General features: G+C 48.0%; 2 protein-coding genes across 2 annotated transcripts in view; one reads left to right on the top strand and one right to left on the bottom strand.

Moving 5' to 3' along the window:
• SYN3 (synapsin III) overlaps positions 1-22,543 on the bottom strand; it is a 443,069-nt gene that overhangs the window by 232,393 nt on the left and 188,133 nt on the right. The window lies entirely within an intron of this gene.
• Positions 13,867-22,543, top strand: part of TIMP3 (TIMP metallopeptidase inhibitor 3) — a 56,610-nt gene continuing 47,933 nt past the window's right edge. The window contains exon 1 of the mRNA XM_066259964.1: positions 13,867-14,276. Coding sequence (XP_066116061.1) covers positions 14,156-14,276 — 121 coding nt within the window. The 5' untranslated portion in view covers positions 13,867-14,155. The remainder of the gene's footprint in view (positions 14,277-22,543) is intronic.

Genomic DNA, 22,543 nt, shown 5'->3' with positions numbered 1-22,543 from the left:
TACTTTTCCATGTGCCAGGCACATGGCAAGCTCTCAGCATGGGGTGTCTCACTTAATTCTCACATCAGCCTCATGAAGTAGGCCCCCACTCACAGATGAGGAGGCCAAGGTGCAGAGAACTGAAGTCTTCTGCATAAAAGCACACAGTGAGGAACGGGCGGAGCTGGGGCTGAATGCAGACCCTGGGGGCTGAGCTGTTCTGCGCTGCAAAAGCCGATGGTGGCTTTGTGATTGGGGAGCACACACTGAGGTATTTAGGGCTGGAGAACTGGTGTGAGTGCAGCTTACTCTTAAACAGGTGTGTGTGAGAGTGGGTGGGAGAGAGAGAGAGAGACAGACAGATAGCTAGAAGGACAGAGACAGAGGGGGAGCCCACACTGAGGTACTTAGGGCTGGAGAACTGGTGTGCGTGCAGCTTACTCTTAAACAGGTGTGTGTGAGAGTGGGTGGGAGAGAGAGAGACAGACAGATAGCTAGAAGGACAGAGACAGAGGGAAAGTGGAGGCGAAAAACTACAGAAAATGTAGTAATAGGTTAACATTTGTGGAATCTAGGTGAAAGGTATCTGATAATTCTTTGAACTATTCTTGCAACTTTTCTATAAGTTGAAGTTACATCACAATAAAACACTCTAAAAAGCCAAGGGTGGGAAGAAGATGCAGCTCACTCCTGCCCCGCTGAGGAAGGACACAGCCCCCGCTTGGCCAGGACGAAGCCTGGAGAGGGGGTACGGCTGGACCAGCTCTGGGCCTGAGGGGGGGGGGCTGAGCAGCTGGGTGCTATCAGGGACGCAGCACCCGGGCACTGACCGGTGCAGCGAGGACGGCCTTCCTTTGACCAAGCCTCCCTACCCTTGAGCACTCCAAAGGCTTAAACACGTAACTTGTAAATCCAGCTGCTTATTCCTGTGCCACAGGCAGGCACACACACGATCGGGGGAACATCATTCCCCAGTGTGGTTACACTCTAGTGATCCATGCAACATCCCAGTCTCTCCATCTCAGGACACGAAAGGGACACTGTCACGGAGTTGTCTCCCAGGGAAGTGGAAGCAAACCCCCTCTGTAAATTCCAAAACACAAAACAAAACACCGCCCAGGGAGAGGGTAATCAACTCATCCCACTTCACACAGGTGGCTGAACTTGGACTAGAACACCAGTGTCGTGGGTTCCCATCAAGTGCTTACATTCTTGTTGTTTGGTACCACCATCATTACACTACTAACGGGCTTAGCATTAGCCTTGTGTTCTGGTTCCTTCCCTTAAAATTCAGACACCATCTTCTCACAATTTCCTAAAGTAGCTGTTCGGGAGGAAGAGTGTGTATACCCATTGCAAAACATTAGCTTTGATGTCAGACAGACCTTGGTGACCTCATTTTGTCCTGGATGACCTTGGACAGGTTGTTTGACCTCCCTGAGCTGCAGTATGCTTATCTGGAAGATGATGACAGTGACGTCTAGCTTGATGGGTTGTTGTGAAGATCCATGACCTTGATGAATATGAATTAGACACTGATCTGGGTACTGTGAACACAGTTAACAAGACAGGAGAGGGCCTTGACCTTAAGGAGCTTCCATTCAAGTTAGAAAAGACAAGGAATAAAAAATAAACAAACAAATAGGATTTTTTTAAAAATTTAGTGATAAGTACTGAAAAGAAATCTGAAAAATGGGATGATGGGAAGCATGAGTGACCAGGGATAGTTGTGCTACTTCAGCTAGGGCAGCTGGCTCTGATCTGAGCTGGAAGCTTAATGATGAGAAGGACTGGCCAGTTTTTCTTTTTCCAAACAACGTTTAGTTACCAACGTTAACACGTTGGGTCATGCAAGTCACAAACATCAAGGTATGAATTCTGGGTAAATCCCAACAGAGGAGTTGTTCACATCAAGAAGGCCAAGACTTCCTTCCTATTAAGAAAACAACCTAGGAGGTCCACAGCATGATGGTTTAGGACATGTAGGCCAGGGGTGGGACCCCTTAAAATTGTCAAAGGATATGAGACCACCCTATAGCTGTAGGGGAGAAAGCACTCAATGGGGTCATTATGACAATCAGGTTGGATACAATGTGTCTCTTTTGTTTCCTGGAGCTGCCACAAAAGTGCCACTAACTGAGTGGCTTGAAACAACAAGCCAGTCAGAGTTCCCATTTCTGGGGTCTGGCAGGACCTGGGGAAGGCTGAGGGAGATGCGGGGCAGGCCGAGGGAGACCCGGGGAAGGCCGAGGGAGACGCGGGATAGGCTGAGGGAGACGCGGGGAAGGCTGAGGGAGACGCGGGGAAGGCTGAGAGACGCGGGATAGGCTGAGGGAGACGCGGGGAAGGCCGAGGTAGACACGGGGAAGGCTGAGGGAGACGCGGGGCAGCCCCGCGCAGGCGTTGAGCTGGGCTTGGAGAAAGAATTGAAAGGAGGCCAGCAGCGTGGCATGAACATGGTGAGCTCTGGAGAGAGCAGAGAGCACAGGAGGGTGGCAGTGGGGCTACATCATGCTGGGGAGCGGAGGGTGAGGCATGTAGGATTTATTCTAAATGCACTAGGGATTCACAAAAGGTTTTGAGCCGGAGAGTGATACTCTGATTTTTGCCCCCCTGAAGTCAGATACCGTATGTAATATTATTAGTGCGGGACCTGGCAAAGGGTAGGTATTTCATAGAAGATAGCTTTATCACTGTTGATCATTCCTGGGCATCACCACTAATCATTATCGACTTCCAGAAGGTGGGTGGCCCATGCACAACCTCCTTTTAGAGGCGGTGCGCCTGGATGCACCTGACTAGGGGAGGGGGAAGCAGTGCGTGCTGCTCCTGATACCTTTGCCTTCCTCCCTTTTCCCCATCTCCCCTCAACCTCCACCCCAAGGCAAATGCCAGCCACCTCTGCCAGCCCAAGGGGCAGTCAGGGGAGGATCTCTGGGCCCCTCTCCAGCTGGCCCTAGCTCCGGGCCTCCTAGCCGCCTTCACTTTACTGTAAAAATTCAAAGCATTCCAGCCATTTTAATTACTGAGTGTTGCATAAGCCAGCAACCAGCTCATACACAGGAACAACAGACCAAAAAAAAAAAAAATTATTTTTCAACATGCCTTCAGCCTCTCCCTCCTTTTTCCTCTAAAATCAGTCTCCAATCACTGGCTCCCTGACCAGGTGTGTGCAATCTCTTTTAGAGCTTGTTGATGTGATCTCAAGATCTTTTCTCTCTAAATACTTGAGGCAGAAGCAGTTCCAACCACCTTCCAGCAGTTTGGAAATTACTGGTCATATTCCTACTTGACATGCTAGGACTAGCACAGGGGCTCCATGTTGTACATACTGAGAACGTTGTTATAGGACAGAGTTCACCGTGTGGTGGGTCTGTCTCAGCACCATTTGGGGGAACTTTAGTTCCTGAGATTCCAAAATAACCTCATTAGAAGGTATTCCCAAGGCATGAGCCCCAAACACAATATTCCAGTAATGCTTAGATGTGGGAAAGAATTTCTTAAACATTTATAATGTAATTAGAGGAACCTCCAGTTTCCAAGTTGTGGTGTTTCAGTAGCTTCTGAATTCTTTCTTCACTAATAATCATCTAATCTAATCTAACAGTTTATTGAGGATCAGGCATTGTGCTAAGAGCTCAGAAGAGAAAACTCCATTAGACTTTATTAGCTCACTTTCTAAAGAGGGAAAGATGACATGGAAATTGACAACTCCAGCACAGTGTGATGAACTATCAAAGCAGAGATCATCTATGGTGGGTAGTACCCTGCCTGGATGGAAGGAAAGGCTACTTGTAGGAGATGATGCCTAATAATTATATTGTCTTAATATTGACAGTGGCCATTCATCGATGCCTGACTCTGTGCAAGGCTTTCCCCTAAATCCTTTCCAAGCATCATCTTGTTTATTGCTCACAACTCCGTGAGGTAGGCCCTAATGCTGTTCCTATTTTATAGATGAGAAAACTGAGACATAGAAAGGTTACCTGTCCAAGATCACACAGCTAGGAAATGGTGAGTTGGTAAATATTTAACTAGCTCTCCAGGACAAAAAACCCTGATTTATAGCATCTGCCAATTGCTGTAGTGTAAATACTCTGATCATGGCCAATTTTAAGTCCCAATGTGGTGTCACTGAACACAGATTTGGAAAGAATGTGCAGTAGCACCCCATTATATAACATTCCCACCCTACAGATACAATAGACTGGAAATGACCACAAGGACACACATAAGAGTATAATATAATAAAATAATTAGAAAGTGATGAGTTTTAAGTATTTATTACCCTTGTTATTACTATACTTTAATTAATTATAAGTTTATATAATTAAACTTTCAATAATGACTGTGCTTAACAACTAACTTGAAAATTTCTGGAAAATTTATGCATTGGCTCTCACAAGCCAGTGTGAGCCTGCTCTAGCAGACTACTGGGGGCCCCAGAACCTTACTCTTCCCCTGTTTAGGCAAATGAGGTAGTCAGGTGTGAGGAGGACAGGCGCTCCAGGCCGAGGGACAGTGTGAACAAAGATTTCAGATGTGGATAAGTGAGAACAGAACCACAATATTATTTAGTGTTTGCACAATGTTTTCAATTGATCACAGGAGTGCAGAGAGGGGATAAAAAGCACAGAACTGGATGCTTAACTTCAAATTCTGGTTCCGCTACTTCATTTTTTTTTTTTTTTTGAGAAAGAAAGAGACAGACAGGGACAGACAGACAGGAAGGGAGAGAGATGAGAAGCATCAACTCATAGTTGTGATACCTTAATTGTTCATTGATTGCTTTCTCATATGTGCCTTGATCGGGGTGGGGAGGCTTCAGCCAAACTAATGACACCTTGCTCAAGCCAGCGACCTTGGGCTTTAAGCCAGCCACTTTTGGGCTCAAGTCAGTGACCAGGGGGTGATGTTTATGATCACATGCTCAAGCCGGTGACCTTAGGGTTTCGAAACTGGGTCCTCAGCATCCTAGGCCTATGCTCTATCCACTGCATCACTGCCTGATCAGGCTCCACCATTTCTTAACTGTGTGACCTTAGCCAAATCACTGACCCTGTGTCTCAGCTTTCTTTCCTGTAAAATGGGCATAATAATACAAACCCTACATTATAAAGTTGTGAGAAATAAATTTACACCTGTAAAGTACATAGAACACGGCCTGGCACATCATAAATGCTCAGTCAACGTTAGCTATTATTTAATCCTTGAAACCTCTGTGAATTAGATGTTGATCCTAACATTAAGAATAAGTAGAAACTTGCTTGACCAGGCAGTGGTACAGTGGATAAAGTGTCAGACTGGTACATAGAGGACCCAGGTTCGAAACCCCGAGGTCGCCAGCTTGAGTGGGGGCTTATCCAGCTTGAGTATGGGCTCACCAGCTTGAGCGATGGGTCACTGGCTTGCGCTTGGGATCATAGACATGACCCTATGATCTCTGCAAACGTCACTGGCTTGAAGCCCAAGGTCGCTGGCTTGAGCTCAAGGTCGCTGGCTTGAGCAAGGGGTCACTCGCTCTGCTGTAGCCCCTTGTCAAGACACATATGAGAAAGCAATCACTGAATAACTAAGGAGCTACAACGAAGAATTGATGCTTCTCATCTGTCTCCCTTCCTGTCTGTCTGTCCTTATCTGTCCCTCTGACTCCCTCCCTTTGTCAAAAAAAAAATGAGTAGAAGCTTAGAGAAAAACTTAGAGGCTATGGGACTTGAACAAGTGTTCTGATTCCAGCTCAAGGCAAGGGCTGGCAATCACATTGACTCCACTGAATGTCATTCTCCAGGAGGTATGATGATGTACTTGCTGTCCTACTAAGTGTCTCTTCGGAAAGGGGCTATATCTGATTTATGTTCTAACAGCAACTCGACTGGTGGGTGAAAGGCATTCTGGGAAGGAAGACACACCTGGTGACAGACACTGAGCCCCTGTCCCTTGCACCTGCATGTTAACCTTCTCCATGAAGAAGCAGGCTAGCAGGGTAGGTAAGGGCATGTGTTCTTGAACCAGACTGCTCTGGTTTCACATCCCAGCACTGCAGCATCCTGGCCACGTAATCTTGGGCTAGTTACATAATCACTCTTCACCTTTGTTTCCATATCTGAAGAAGAAAGGAATGGTGAGGATAATCCCATGTATCTACCAGCTTTTGCTATAAGGATTAGTCTGAATTAATATACACAAACCACTCAAAAGAAGGCCCAGCACCCAGTAGGCACTCTATAAGAATTAGCTATTTCTATTAAGTTTTTATTTTCTTTGCCTCTTCCTTCCCCTTCCTGCACTCATCCCATCCTTGGGTATTTCATACATGGTCAAAGGGAATGTAAGAATATGCTTCTCCTTAATAAACACAGATCATATGCTACCTGAGGGCAGAGGCTGGTCTCATCCATTTCTATACCTGTAGGGCCATACCCTGGTATATGTAAGTTCTCAGTGAGAATTTACTATGTGCTAGGCACAGAGTCAAGTGCTTTAATCACCAGACTTTGTTTGATCCTCTTGAAGATCCTATAAAGTATGACTCTCTCCTCCATTTTACCATTAGACATCTGAGGCTCCAAGAGGTTAAGAAACTTGTTCAAGGTCACAGCAAAAAAAGTGAAGAAGGATCAAAACCCAGATTTATTGCTATCACAAGCCATAGTTCCTAACTTCCTTGTCAGTCTATCTTCCAGAATACTCCACTGGGAAGCTTTGAAAAATCATAACTCCAATCCACTGGTTCTACATGTGGAGAAAGGGGGTTCATTGATTTACTCAAGGTCAGTGGCTATTGTGTGCAGCAGAACTGGGACAAGACCCTGGTTTTGCCTCAGTCTCATGTTTGACATTTCTGGAGGAAATGAAGCCATATTCAATAACTGTTAAAATGTACTGATTAGTATTTTATCAGCCCTGCCTCTGGTTTCTGGGCCCTTTCTTCATAACACAAGTGTGATTTTCTTGTGGCACCCACCCAAATTCTGAGGTAGGAAGGGCATACCCACTCCTCCAGAAACTGCCTGCCATGCCATTTTCATCACAATGACTGTCATTCATCCATTGATGGACACTTAGGCTATTTACTCTTGGCTATTGTAAATAATGCTGCAATGAACATGGGGAAGCATCTATCTTTTCAAGGTAATGTTTTACCTCAGTTTTCTTGACTGTAAAATGGGTGCAAAATAATATCTATTCCTAAGGGTTGTGAGCATTGGAGGAAATACTGTATTGGAAGTGATGTGTACAGAGCTGGTATTCAGCTGAGGCGAGTTTTCCTTCCTTTTCCTCATCTTAGAAGTCTTTTCCAGAGTATCATCCCAAGGTCAATGAGTGTTACAGGGAAGGGAAACGGCTCTAGCTGAATTCTGAAAGATAAAAGAATCCTGACAGATGAGATGGAGGGGTGGGGTGGGGTTGGATTCCAGGCAAAGAGTACAGTGTGAACAAAGCCTCAGGGGCAGGAAACTGATGGCTGGAATAGAAAGGGTTGGGAGATGGGAATTAGGGCACAGGCTTGGAGAGATAAGCAAGGACAGGCGCAGGGGCGCTGTTGCATAACTTCAGAGGTAGGTATCACATTGTATTCTATGGGAACGGTCCCGCTCTGCAGGGCCCGGCCTGGGAGAGCCAGATCACAGACGCCTTGTATGCCTTTCTGTGGAGTGTGAGGCTTTGTTCAGCAAGCCATGGACAACAAATGAATCACTGGAAGCAAAGGACAGCATGATTTCAGATTTATATTTTAAAAGCTTTTCAGGAACAGCTGTGCAAATGTTGAATTTGATTGAGAAAGACCCCGGGGCAGGGTGACCAATTATGTGACTATTGAAATTGTCAGGAAAGAATCCACAGGAGCCTGATCCAAGCCAGAAATAGTGGGAATGGGAGAAGGGGATGGTTGAAGATGCGTGGAGTGAGAACCCAGTAGGACTTGGTGAATGGCGGCCCGGTTGGTGGGGAGAGGTAACACTGCAGGGGGAGTGAGGGGGAAAGACAATGAGTTTTGGAGCCTTTGGGGCCCGAGGCAGCCATGGGACCTCCAGAGGGAAGCTGGACACAGACCGACGCTCAGCGGGGTCCTGCTGCCTGCAGTGCCCGCTCCAGTGCACATGGCACAGTGGTAGGGAGAACCGGGGGAGAAGGTGGGAGCTGGAGGGGAAGGGACGGGAAGGGAGCCCAGGACAGAAAACTGGGCAACACCCACACTTCAGTGACAGGAAGAGCCTGAGGAGTCCACCAAGAAGACCAAGAAGGTACAGTTGGAGAGGTACAATGTAGAAACCCAGAGTGGGTGGGCTGAGCTGCCAAGGTTAAGGAAGGATGTGATCAGTGGTGTCAATCTTTTTTGGACCATCCCTATAGTCCAGGACAGGTCAGTCTCAGTTCCAGCAGGTTCCACTGAAAAGATTCAGGTGCCTTGGCAGAAACATGGTCTCCAGCCCAGCCTGAGAGGAGGCCAGCATGCCTCCAGCCCATCCCCTCCTAAGCCACGAGGGCACCTGGCAGAGACACACTCATGTGCATCTACTGTGAGAAACAGCATTCAACCTTTAAAGAAACCACAAAGGAAAAACCCATGAACTCCACGGGCATAAGGAAGACATTAAGACAGGGCCGAGGAGACCTTTTCCCTCTACTTCATATTAGCCTTTGCAGAAATGATCAACTAAGCACACAGACATTAAAAAACAATTTTTTTAAAAAAGGCAAGAGCTGTATTATTAACAGTTTCCCATCTCCTACCACCCCAGAAAACATGGGGCACAACATGTCTGTATGGGGCACGTGTGTTTTGTGGCTTAAAATCCCTGGGAGTAGCTGGGGGTTGAAAGACCTGTGAAAATCCCAGGGTTCAGGTGAAGCAGCCAGAGACCCTCACTGAGGGGTCTTCATTCCTGAGTAGGGCTGGGGAAGAGCTGGGGCCAGAGACACTCCGCAATTTTACTGCCATAAAACCGGTTCCAGATGGAAGCCAGGAAAGGTGTTCGTTCCCTGATGGTGCCAGACACAGCAGAAAGAACCTGACGTCCCCACCAATTTACGTTCCCAATTCCCCAGTGTTGGGGAGCAGCCCCACTGAGGGTCGGGCCAGGGCTCCTGGTGATGGGTGGACCTGGGCTGTCTGCTGCTCGGGGAAGGCTGTTTTGAATGTAATGAGTTTCAGATGGACTGCGGGCTTGGGGGGGAAAAAGCAGGGGAGAAAAGAGGTGTTTCTCTACGGGGCAACGGAAACAATACAGGTCTTTGTCAGCGCCTTCTCCAGGTTCAATTTCCAGAGGCCAGCTCAGGCAGAGTGGGACCGTGGCATCCTCCGCTGTGTTCCCAGATCCACGATCCCTCCCCACCTTGCCCCCAACCCATGATTCATGGTACTCTCTCTTCCCAAGAGCACGTCTCCCCTTCGGGTTGACATGTGGCCAACTTGAGGGTGGAGAAGCCAGGCAGCTGCGGACTCAGACGGGATGCTGACTGAGAGCTTTGTGGCTCCTGCAGACGGGAGGGGTTTGCTTCACCCACTCAAAGGCACCCGCACCCACTGACTGTGGAACGGTGCGGCTCCCGCCTTGTCAAGAGACCGGCTGAGAATGTAGGCTGAGGGAATGGGTGTTCTCTGGCTTACAGCGCCCCCTAGCACTGGCCAGAGGGATAGGGCTCTGCAAGCTCCACCTGCCCATCTGAGTACTGGGAAGGGGTCAGTAGGGCCAATCAAATCCACTCATTCAACCAATTCTCACTGATTTCTTTGTTACCAACACTTGATCCCTGTCCTTAAAGGGCTTACAGCCCAGGAAGGGAAACAGACAGGAAAACAACCACATTACAGGCAGCTGAGAGAGAAGCACAGGGTGCATGGGGATCCATAGGAGGGGGTTGATGAAGACTGGGGAGGGAAATACAAAGAGACTTCCTGGAGAAGGCAGCATTTAAGTTTCGACCTGAGCACAGTATAGGAGGTCAATAAAGTTTGGCAATAATGTACGGAGACAGTAAAAAAGACACTTCCTCATCTTTTAGTGCATATGATTCAAGAGGCAAACAGATAGAAAAACAAGTAGTTACAACGGAGCTCTATCAGAAACAAGACCTCAGCCTCCCCTGTGCCTTCGCAGCATAATCATTGTTTTCAGCCTCGGTTTCGGAGGACCGACCAGAGTAAGAACTCAATGATTGTTGATTGAGAGGTTCACAGATGTGCTTCTATCTTGGGCACATTTGATTTGCCTCACACTTGTTCAAATGGCAAGATCTGTCTTCCCTTCAGTAACACCCACCTTCTCTTTGAGAATTTTCCATGAAAGCGTTGACTTTTTGAGCCAAACAGGATCCTGGAGACCATTAAAACCAATAAAAAGTGGAAACTGAAGCCTGGATCGGTGAGGGGACGTGTCCACACATACCACTTTTCTGCAGCAACTTTTGGAACACATTTCAGATCTTTTGTGCTTTTTGTTTGTTTGTTTGTTTTAACCCAAGCATCTATTGTCTCCCTGAAAGACAGTTTTCATGCATCTCTTCACAACAATATGTTTGGAATATTTTCAAAAGGCGTTAGATAATAATTTGGAAAGGGATAAAATAAACATACAAGAGATAAACTTCTGAGGCAGAGAGAGCTGCCCTTGTTCTAATCGGCTCACGTGGCTGAGCGGGGCAGAGGTGATGATAATCATCGTCAGTTACTTGGTCAGTCAGTGTAGGTGAAATTCTTCATGTGTCGGTCACTGTACAAAGACTCTGAGACGAACTCATCTGCAGATCTGAAGCGCAGATCCAGGACTGTGAGTGGCTGGGGTTTCCATGGCCAGAGTGCAAGTACTGGGTCACGCGCCACAGCGGGCAGCAGAGGTCCACGAGTGAGAGCCTAGGGGAGGGATCAGGCAGCGACCTCACGATCTTGGCTCTGCAGCTAGCTGACCACGAGATGTTGGGAACATTCCTTTACCTGTCTGAACCTTATTTTTCAAGTCTGATAAGAAGAGGATTGGGAACTCTACATGTTTACGGGAGATTTCCCAGAAACTCCAGCATTTTGTAACGTGATAGGAAGGGGGTGAGTGGTCATGGAAATATCTTTTCCAGAAAAGTTCCAGGAAAAGAAATATCAGCTCAGCCTCGTAGGCTTAAAGGCAGGCCAGACACATTTTGAAACATCTTCAGTTCTTCCGAGGTTTATAAATCTATCATTGTTCTTAGCTGTCAAGAAAAAGTGGGGGAGCCAGTATCTTTACCCTTACCATTAGCCCAAGGTCCACTCCATATACCTTATAATAAAGTGGTCTTGAGAAAGTAATTCTTACATGTGAGGTCCATGGACATGATGACATCTGGATGGACGGCTGTGATGTCTGCTTGCCAGACGGGCTAACTCTGGCAGAAGGGCCCCTTTGCACCAATGCCCACAGAGCTTTTTCTCCTTTTCTTTAAGATGACGACTGAGCTGACCTCGCATGGGTGGGCGCAAGGGAGTCCCCTCAGGTTAGACATTAGGGAGAACTTCCCAATTGAAAGGGAAGATAAACCCCAACGATGCTGCACCAACTGGGGGGGGGGGCAAAAGGAACTAAACCAAAGGATGATTTCATTACTTGCAGCTAAAAAAACCATCAGAGTACTCTTGCCGTTACATAATTAAGTAGTTGCCATAATTGAAATGCTTCAGATGCTTTCTATAAGGAACCTGGGGCTTAAAGTTCAGCAAAAGTTATCTGACTCAAACTCATATTCTAGGCAAGCCTTCCCTTGGAGAAAACTTTGGCATGTTGAACAAAACTTTAATGTGAAAAGAAGAAAAAGAGAAGAGAGGACCTCTATCACATAAGATGCTTATCCAAAGTGGATTTGGGCAGAAAAGGCCTATAAAACCTTCCACATGACTGGCACTGTGCAGGAATAAGCAAAACTCTCAAATCCCACCAAGTATGCCCTCATTCCACTTCAATCCTTGGAGTGGTTTCCTGAATGTCCACTGCTCAAGACTCAGTGGACTGCTGGTCACAGCTACACCCAAGTCTCCTGGGACCTTATTTTGTATGTTGAGGGCAAAAAAGCAGAGTGACCAAATATCTCAAGCATCAAAGTCTTTCTAGTGTGGTTGGTCAGTGAAATAAGACAAATATACTCCATAAAACAATGAGCAAAGTGCAGTAAACATTGAGAAGGGGAAGATCTGTAAGGGTCAGGCTACAGTTAAGAGTTGAGGTGGGAAGGGTCTTAAAAGTCGGGAAGGGGACGAGACAGAAAAAAATGTGAAAACGAGACTCCTTTTCCTTATAGCTAAGAATTTTAAGGGATAAAAAAGAATTTTAAAAATGTTCTTGGAAATGCCATTTTCAATACAATCCTCTGCTTCTGTCATCTCAATGTCACTCTTCCGAGGGGTAAACAGAGGAGTTTCTGAGGAAGAGGTTGAACTTGCATTTCTGAGCAGGACAGCTCTTATTTTGTTCTCAACTTTTAGTATCTCTATAGCCAAAGCAGCCGCATCTCTTTCTAACCGGGATGCATTGGTAGAGAGAGGGAGAGAGACACCAGAGGGAAAAGGTAGACGACTCCAGCCGCACAAGGCATTTATTTGCACAGTTAGAGCTAACTGCTGCCACAGTCCAGAGAAAAAACCTCTCTCACAGTGGAAATGAGTGATCTGAGTTCCTTTCTGTGCCAGTTTGCTTATCTGGAAAGCATGATTAAAGCATTGTGTTTTCCGTACCTATGATTGTGAGGGATAATGAGGTGAGCTATCTAAAATATAAGGTGGAATCAAGATGGTACTTACTAAAGGAGAGTCACCATATTAAGTTATGAGCAATTATCCACTATATATAGTTCGTAGTCTAGGATCTTGGATAGTCCTCCAGGATCTGGCTTTACCCCCGTTTTGGATCAGTTCGCCCCCAAATATTTTGTTGAAGGTTGGAGACCTGTCTGCTCTCGGTGGGATTACCATGTTCTCCTGCCCTTTCTACTTACCTGTTTATCTCATCTCCGAGCTTTGCACTTGCCCATTCTGCCTGACTGGTGTTCTCTCCTCCCAGACTCTCACGAGGCAGAGCCTTCTTCTTGTTCACATCTCATCTGGGATGTCACCTCCTCAGAGGAAAGCAGTGCCTCCGGCCCCAGTCATTTCTAACCCATTACTCACTTTTCTTTCCAGCACTATCACCACAGACAGTTACCCTGCGTATTCATGGATTTACTGATTTGTTTACCTGGAAGTTCCATGGGAACAAGAACTTTGTTTTGCTGATCCCAACATCCAGAATAGTGTTTGTTGAATGACTTCACAATTTACACCAGGCGAGTCCCGGGAGCCCACCTATTAGAGGCAGCTTCGCAAGGCAGATGGCTTCCTCACATCCAGAAAAGTCGGGGGCTGGGTTTGGGGCAGGGGGTACTGTGGAGAGTGTAAATCGTCTACCTGGTTTTCCAGCCTCTGAGGCCACCTTTCCGGAGAAGGTGGAGAGGTAGTCTTTTCGCTAGCCTTCCTTCCACGCTCAGTAAGCGTCCCCAGGGCCAGGGCCGCCTCTGACCCGCGGAGGGTTGTTGCTGGAGTGGGCAGTAGTTGATTCTGATTTGGGTCAGAGGTGTCCAGAGGGCGCGCGGGCGTGTGGCAGAGGTGCGGGCCAGAGAGGGCACGCCCGCACTGCTCGGCGGGCTATTCCGCCAACGCGGGTAGGAGGCGCGTCCCAGCCCATCCAACTCGCGTGCCCACAGCCGCATTATTCCCTATAAGGATCTGAACGGTCCCAGGTGGCCCCGCCCCGTCGCCCCGCGCCCCCGGCCCCGCCCCCTTTTCGGAGGGCCGATGAGGTAATGCGGCTCTGCGATTGGTCGGAGGGGCGGGCCCCTGAGAGGGGGTGCCGGGGGTACCCGCGGTATATTACTGGGCCGCCCGGGAGCGGCGCAGAGCGGGCAGCAGGCGGGCTCTCTGCACGACTTGTCCTCCCGCTCCTCCAGCGCCTGCTCCTGCTCCCGCTCCCGTTCCTTGACCCGGAGAGACCGCCGACCCGCAGAGCCGTGTGCCAGCGCCTAGGCAGCCTCGCCGCACCCCATCTCGTCCCTTTGGGCAGTGCACCCGAGGCCAAAGTTGTTCCGTAGGGTCTGGTGGACGAGCTCGGCTGCAGCAGCCCCGCCGGCGGCGCTCACGGCAACTTTGGAGAGGCGAGCAGTAGCCCCAGCAGCGGCAATGACTCCCTGGCTTGGGCTAGTCGTGCTCCTAGGCAGCTGGAGCCTGGGGGACTGGGGTGCTGAGGCGTGCACATGCTCTCCCAGCCACCCCCAGGATGCCTTCTGCAACTCTGACATAGGTAAGCGCTCCGTGCGTCCCCGCGGGAGCCCCTGCAGTGCGCGCTCACTCACGCGCTGTAGCCGGGACTGAGACCGCTGCTCACTGCTCGGGGTGGCATGGCGAACCCCGCTTTTTTCTGCTTGGGCTTGGAGCGGGGGTTCTGACATAGCCGAGGGGGGAGATGCACTGCAGAGAAACCCCCCGGTGGCAGAATAAACCCTTTACAGCCTTTGCTCTTCTTTTAGGTTATGAGGTCCCTATCGGGTCTTTTGACATCTGGTAAAATTCCCTTTTCACGATGGTGGGAGGGAGGGCTAGGGGTAAGGAGGAAAGGGTTCCTAAAACCTGGAATGCCACCTAAACTGCGGGGATGTTGAATAGTTTAATAATAATAAAAAAAAAGTTACCAGCCATGTGCACAAAAAGTTGTAGGAGAAACTTGAAGTTTTCTGAGTTTGTATCATCTGCACCCAAGAAGGTCATTCTTCTCATTGAGACCCAACTGAGTCCTGCGTTTCTCAGGCAAATGCTAATGGAGCTTCCTGGACTGCTAAATGTGGGTGGATTTATGGGGGAAAGGAGAAGAAGGCGGTAGGGCTGACCCTTCCCGGGAGGAACTGTATTTCAGAGTGTTGATAGCAAGCAGGAGGTGGCGTGTGTGAGGGATCACTTATCACATAGCTGTGAGAATTCACAGGAAGGCTATTTTTTTCTTCTTCTTGCATGTGTGTGAGAAGGGGGAGAAGGAGCAGTAGAAGATAGATTTGCCACCAAAAGAACAAAGATGCCACAGGTCACACGGCACAGTGACAATTCTAAACTAGACTGGTGTCTTCTTGACCAGAGAGACTCAGTACAAAGTAGAACGAGTTGTTATCGAGGGCCTCGCATGTCCTGGGAGAGCTTGTTTGGGAGTGTTCAGGACACTTGTTTGGATGGGGAGAGGTGGAGTGGCAGCTGGAAAACATCTCTCCTCTCCTTTCCAGCTCGTAAAGCACACAAGTCCAGGGGCCCTGCCGTGTGTGTGTCTGTGTGTGCATGTGCGCGCGGCTGGGGTTGAGGTGGGACACAGTCTAGCCGCTCTGCTGAGTCGATTCAGAGGTGAAGAATGGAGCATGTGTGTTTTAAGTGCAGTCATAAAGGGGAAGGAAATTTTCCACTGGGTTCTGGGTGAGGGCCTCCACAAGTGTGCTGCAGGGGAGGAGGGGAGGAGGCAAGCCTGGCAGGGCAGGCAGCTGAAGTTGGGAGGGGCACTGCTGGTGGGCCCGGCCTAGTCTAGGAGAAGTCAAGGAGGTGGCTGTGGTGACCAGGTCAGTCCAGTTAGCATGGCTGGGTGTTTGTGTAGCCGAGGGTCACCCTAGTTAGAGGTTTCCTAGGGCTTGAGTTGCATACCCATCCCTCTCCCAGGGGAACCTAGCTGGTCCCTGGGTTTGTGGATTGCCTGGAAGGATTCTTCTGAGCTGCCTGAGGCCTGGAAGGTTTTCTCCCTCCTCCTCTGAGTGACCCCACCCAAATTCCACTTGGCCTTCTCTTCTCACCCTGTATAGGTGACATTCCTACATGAGTAGTGTTGGGAGCTGCAGCTGCCAATGGTTTCTGGTCTTGCTCAATGAGGAGCACACACTGGGCCAGGAATCTGACAGGTGGAATCAGGGCATCCTTTTTTGTTTGACAATGGTTCTGGTGTGTTCCCTGGACTTTCTGGTATATGGGGAGAGGGAGGACTCACGCTGCCTCCTCCCTCCCGCCCTTGGCTTTTGGGTTTCTACCCTGCAAGCTGACCAGGGAACAGTGGAAACAAGCCAGGAAACCCCACTTCCAACAGGGACACTGCCTGACTCTGTTTACTGCTTAGGTTTCCTGCTGTGGGCCTGGGCAGAAAGTTTCTTGTGATTTCTCTGGATTTAGTCAAGAAACACTCCCCCTCTCCCCAATAAACTGCTCAGAGAAAGGCTAAGTTACCAGGAAGTACCCAAAGACCAAAACATTGTGGTAGCAAAACTAAAAACAAAAAAACCCAAAAATCTTCGATACGCTGGCCCTGATCCCGAATTGTTCTGCCTGGGTTTGGTGCACTGCACTAGCGGCCGCGGTGAGATAATGCTTTTAGAAATGGGAGGTGTGGATGTGGGCTGCTTGCTTGCTGACCTCCGCTGTCTTCCAGTACCCTGCTGCTGTCCAGTAGGGGCTCCCAGCTCTCCTAGTCACAGCTGTTCTAGTTTCCGATCCTGGTTGAAGACTGCCCGTTCTCTCCCTGGAAGAAATGTATAACAGCTCTCCATTCTCCTTGACCCCAATGAACCCACTGATCACTGTAGCTCATTAGAGACGCTCAAGCCAGCTCACTAACTTCCTCTTCCAGAACCTTCCTGGCTCTTTTCTCTTTGTGGCCTGGTGCCATGTTGCCGGGTGTAGGGCATGGCATGCCTAGCTTAGCCCTCTCTAGGAGCAGCCCCCTTCCCCCCATGGCCTTCCCTCTCCTTTCTCCTCATCCACAGGTGTCTCCTTTTGCCTTTCTCCCCCAAAGCCCTGGGGATTGGCAGTCTTCTGGGTGAGGAGGAGTTCAAAGGTGTTTCTATGGCAACTCCAGGCCCTGCACCCTAGTGAAGTGTTTAGGAGAAGAGTAAACTACATGCGGGCTTATAAAACACACTGTAGGGGAAAGAAAAGGACTTGGCAGCAGCTACGATGTCTGTGGCCCCCTCCCTGCCAGTCATGCCCTTGAAACTCCTGATAAAACCTTGACTCTGGAGGAAAGAAGGGAGGGGGCTGGGAATGAAGAAAGCAGCTCTGGCCTGATAGATCCTGTTCCAGCAGCTCTGTCCAGCTCCGAAGGGCTGGGCAGTGTGTGTGTGTGTGTGTGTGTGTGTGTGTGTGTGTGTGTGTGTGTAGGAAGGTGTTTCTATGGGGGGCGGGCTGTGGAGAGAGAATTTTGCTTTTGGAGCTCCGAGCCCTTCTCTTGGCTCCCCGTGCCCCTGCACAGAGGAATGGGTTGGGGGCCTGACCCCTGAGCCTGTTGGGAACTGGAGAAGAAAGCTCCACTCGGGGGCCCGCTGCCAGTCCTGGAGGATGGTCCCTGGATATCTCAGAATTGTTCTGACAGGGACCGGTGCCAGCAGATTCCTTCAGTATCAGATCTGAGGTTGTGGTTTTAGCACAGAAGCCATTTTCAAAGAAGCCAGCTCCATTCCCTCTCAGTAGCACACACAATGACACCCCACACTGGGCTTTGTGACTTAAGGAAGAAAAAAAGGATCAGACTTCAGAGAGGAGCCAGCCTCTTGGGGAGCGGACCCAGGCTGTCTGACATCTTGGAAACCTTGGAAAGAGGAAAGCAGCTCTTGGTAGGAGGGAAGGGGCACCTCTGATTCCTGCCAGAGTAATGCACTCATAGCAACCTGGAGAGCAGGTGTTCCATCCACTCTTTCAGAGGGAAAACACCGGGGCTGAGAGACGTAGTGCTTGCCCAAGGTCACCCAGCTACCACATAAGGCTAAATGCATTGTTAGTTATGCTAGTCTTCAATAACTTTTTGACTTTTATTTGCCCTTGACATTCTAAGTCAGATGACCGCTCCTAGGACCAAGGTGGAGTGGACTGTTTACATTTGAAGAATGCTTTACTTACAGATGTGAGAAGTTTTTTAAAATATGGAGATACCCAAATGGCCAGAGCTTTTCATTAAATGTTATGGAAGGGAGTACTTATTATGTTAGGGTCTTAGGGTATAAATGGAGAGAAAGAAAGGAAAAGTTCTGATGTTTATTGGCTAATTGAACTGGAAGAGACCCTCAAAATCACCAAGTCCAAGTGAAGGAAAGGACTCAGTCTGTCTCACGGAGGCACAGGGAGGAGCAGAGCTCTTAGAGATAAGACGCCTCAGGCTTTGATGCCCTTCCCTTCTAGGTGTCCAGTCTATGCAGAATGCCAGGATAGTGGATGGAAACCCAGATAGTCAGGAGATTGGGTCCTGACCAGCTGGAGAAGGTGCCACTCCAACCGTCCTGTGTCCCTTTCATGATCCCTGGATAGATAAGGCTAGAAGAGCACCCATGAAGTGGCCTGGGCGGAGGGATTTTTGTTTGTTCTGCGGGAACAGCAGGAACCATTCAGTCCCACTGCTGAGCAGCACATTCCAACAGGTTTGCTAATGAACAACAAAAACAACAACACAGTTCTGCATTGCATTTGGTTTTCACCACTCCAGCCAGTATGGACAAGGAGGCCCCTTATTTTAGCCTTTGTCATAGTCAACGCCTGGCTGGCCCGGACAGGCAGTGTGGGGTGGTGGATGGGGCGGTCAGAGCGGGCTGAAATCCTCCAGCCTGAAATCCTCCACACTTAGACTTGTTGGCTAAGTGTGCTTAGATATGTTATTGGACATCTTTAAACTTTAGTACCCTCATTTATAGATGGGGAATAATTGTACCACCTCAGCCCTTTAATTCTTATCCACATTTTAAAGTTACAAGTATTATGTGAATACATACTATGTCCACATGTGTGTGTATGTATGTATGTATGTATGTGTCTATCAACCTATCATCTATCTATTTATCGATCTATCATCTATCTGAATACATACCATGTCTATGTGTATATGTATGTATGTATATATGTATGTATGTATGTGTCTATCGTCTATCTATCTATCATCTCTCTATCTAAAATCAGATAAAGGTAAAATCTTTTTTGATCACTTCCTCTATTTCTAGCTCCTTCTGCAGACCCTTTCCCCCTGTGCATTTACATATGTAGGTACATACAGAAAATTTAGAGGAGCTTTTCCCTTTGGAAACACAACCAGTACAGTAGAACACTATAAATAGTGAAATACAGCATACAGCATTCTGCTTTTTGTTGTTGTTGTTGCACAATGTGTATTAGAGATTGGTCTCAGTTAACATAGAAATGGGTCTGCTTCATTCATTTTAGGTACAGTATTCCATAGGGCTATAATTTAAAAAACTAATTATGGAACAATTAATCTGTGCTAGGCACCATTCTAAATAATTAGCATGCATCAACTCATGTAATTCTCTCAACAGTTTTGTGAGGCAGGTGTGCTATTATCAGCTCCATTTTACAGAGGAGAAAACTGAGGCTTAGAAAAAGTAGGTGACTTGTTCAAGGTTATAGCAGAGCCCTTATTTAAACCCCTGCAACCTGGTTCAAAAACGTATAATCAACTACTATGCTATATATTACATTATATTATATAGTATGTCATATTATGCTATGTTTCTGTATGCTATTATATGACTATAATACTATACTATAATATCCCTATAGGTATAGGTACTTATTTTTTGAGCCATTCGCTTGTTGATAGATGTCTAGGTTTCGAACAGTTTTTCATGCTTACAAATAGTGCTACAACAGTCACTGCACAATCGTCTTTTCCATGGGTACCAATGTATCTCTATGGGAAATGTACAACTGGAATTACTGGACACAGGTATGTGCATTTTACATTTTAGTAGTTCCTGCAAGTTTGCCCTCAAGAGTGGCTGTGTTAACATAGTTCTTTTCCAATGGAAAACAGCATGCAGGGTCCTCACAAAATTAAAAATGGAATGGCCTGATGACCCAGTGATCCCACTTCTGAGAACATAGCTGAAGAAACCCAAAACGCTAATTAGAAAGACTGTTTGCACCTTTATGTTCATTGCAGTGTTATTTATCATAGCCAAGGTAACCCAAGTGCCCAGCGATAGACAAGTATATAAAAAAGCTGTGGTACATATATGTAATGGAATATTACTTGGTCATAAAAAAGAATGAAATCTTAACATTTGTGATAACATGGATGGACCTAGAGGGTATTATGCTAAGTGAAATAAGTAAGTCAGAGAAAGACAAATACCATACGATTTCACTTAAATGTGGCAAAGAACAAAATGAATAAACACATAAAACTGAAACAGTCTCATAGATACAAAGAAAAGAGGGATGGTTGCCAGAGGGGACAGGGGTTAAGGGGCTGGGTGAAAAAGGTGAAGGGACTGAGAAGTACAGATTGGGAGTTACAGAACAGTCAGGGGGCTGTAAAGTACAGCACAGGGAATATAGTCAATAACATTGTAGTAGCTGTGTATGGTGCCAGGTGGGTACTGGAAATATTGGGGGAACACTCTGTAAAGGATAGGACTGTCCAACCACTATGCTGTACACCAAACTAATACAAAATAATATAAAACTGTAACATATATTTAAAAAAAGAAAGCAGTTGGCCCTGGCCGGTTGGCTCAGCGGTAGAGCGTCGGCCTGGCGTGCGGGGGACCCGGGTTCGATTCCCGGCCAGGGCACATAGGAGAAGCGCCCATTTGCTTCTCCCCCCCCCTTCCTCTCTGTCTCTCTCTTCCCCTCCCGCAGCCAAGGCTCCATTGGAGCAAAGATGGCCCGGGCGCTGGGGATGGCTCCTTGGCCTCTGCCCCAGGCGATAGAGTGGCTCTGGTTGCGGCAGAGCGACGCCCCTCCAGAGCATTGCCCCCTGGTGGGCAGAGCGTCGCCCCTGGTGGGCATGCCGGGTGAATCCCGGTTGGGCGCATGCGGGAGTCTGTCTGACTGTCTCTCCCCGTTTCCAGCTTCAGAAAAATACAAAAAAAAAAAAAAAAGCAGTTCTTTTTAGATGTGCAAAATGAAGGGATGGAGGAACAATTACAGCTCTATGTAATGCTTTCATGCTTCTTCCAAATGGGGCAGTTTTTCTTGATGTTGCAGGGTTTAAAAAAATTTTTTTTTTTTGCTTATTCCTTTGTCCCTTAAAAGTGTGCACAATTTGGGGCCCTTAGACCAAACTGATGGAAGCATTTTTATAGGGAGAGAGGGACTTACATGCCAGGAAAGCCGTGGCCCTTGATTTGTTGCTGCTCAAGTAATTCTGTAAGATGGTTTCAGTTTTTTGTTTTCATAACAAGCAATGGGCCTCTTGTTTTATTGGTAAGTTCTTTGATTTTGGGATTTTATGTGAACCATAATTCAAGCCTATGTGGCTGTATTTTGAAGACACGTGCACAGGGTTTATTTGCTACCTCAAAGGTGTGCCCTAGTTGACTGGCTTTGGCCGGGCTCATGGTGGCAGCAAGGGGGACACATCCCTTTGTCCCTCTACTGCCCTTGTTACTGCATTAGGATGGCGCCCGGTTGGGAGAGGTGGGGTGGCGTGGAGATGAACTTTAGAGAGGGAGGCAGGGTGGGTCTCGGCCAAGAATGACTCTGGGGCTTGTCATCATTACAGCAGCTGGAAGGGCTGGTTAAGAGAGACTTTCAATGTCCTCATTGAAACTCCTCTGGTCTCATTAAATGGCTCTTCAGGGCTAGTCTGGCCCCTGCCCACCTCTTCATCATCCATCCTCCCAGCACTGGCCCTTCCGGCCCCAGCGGTTTATAGGCTCCCTCTGGGCCTCAGCCCATGCCCTCCCCTTGGTTTTGTACACCCTTCTTAAGCTCTTATTCTCCAAGTATCAGCTGGTCCCATTCCCCTGCCTACCCCTGGCACTGGTGCAGAACAGTCACACCTTGCCCAAATTTTAAACATGTTTAAAAACACCATCTTTAGCAGAAACCAGATTCTCCAAATCTGCATGGGAAATTCACAGAGGGGGTTGTTTTTGGCTGGGTGGAACCTCGGGTCTGTGCACCACCCAAAGGGAGACGTGTGACCCCGCTGGGAGGGGAGGCGCCTGCCATGCTCTCTGCATCGCTTGGTAAGTCCAAACCCGTTTTCTAGACATAGTACTCCACCACCCTTCCAACAGAAACAAAATGTGGAGATTTCTAAATGCCACCCCAGCAGGGGATCACCAAAAATGACAGCTACCTTACATTAAAGTGCACTTAACTGTGTGCCAGGCATGGAGCCAAACCCCTTGCTTGCATACCAGTTACCCTGTGAGGCTAGAGTCGTAAACTTGCCAGTCCAAAATCACACCACCAAGAAAGAGAGAAGCTGGAACCTAAACTTGCTAGTCAGTCCCCAAAACATGTCTTCTGAATCAAGTCCCCAGTACAGACCAAGAGCGAAGATGCTCTGGACGTGGGAAGATATACCCCCTCGTGCAACTTTCCTCACTTAGGTTCTTTGACTCCCCCTTGTCGGGGGTCCCCTCTCTCTGCTTCCTTCCATCTTTTCCCATAGCCCCTGCCTCCCCCGCTGTTCCCAATTTTATTACAGGATGATCTTAACAAAACCAAGCCTTGACCCTGTTTCTAATTCCTAACCCCGTGTTCTTTTGACCAAACCAGCAGTTCCCAGCTTTTTCAACACCAAGATCTATTTTCATT

This window comes from Saccopteryx bilineata, chromosome 1 (assembly GCF_036850765.1).
Source record: "Saccopteryx bilineata isolate mSacBil1 chromosome 1, mSacBil1_pri_phased_curated, whole genome shotgun sequence".
In the NCBI taxonomy this organism is placed as follows: Eukaryota; Metazoa; Chordata; class Mammalia; order Chiroptera; family Emballonuridae; genus Saccopteryx; species Saccopteryx bilineata.
Note: the sequence above shows the minus strand (reverse complement) of the source record. Positions and strands in the feature narration are given on the sequence as shown.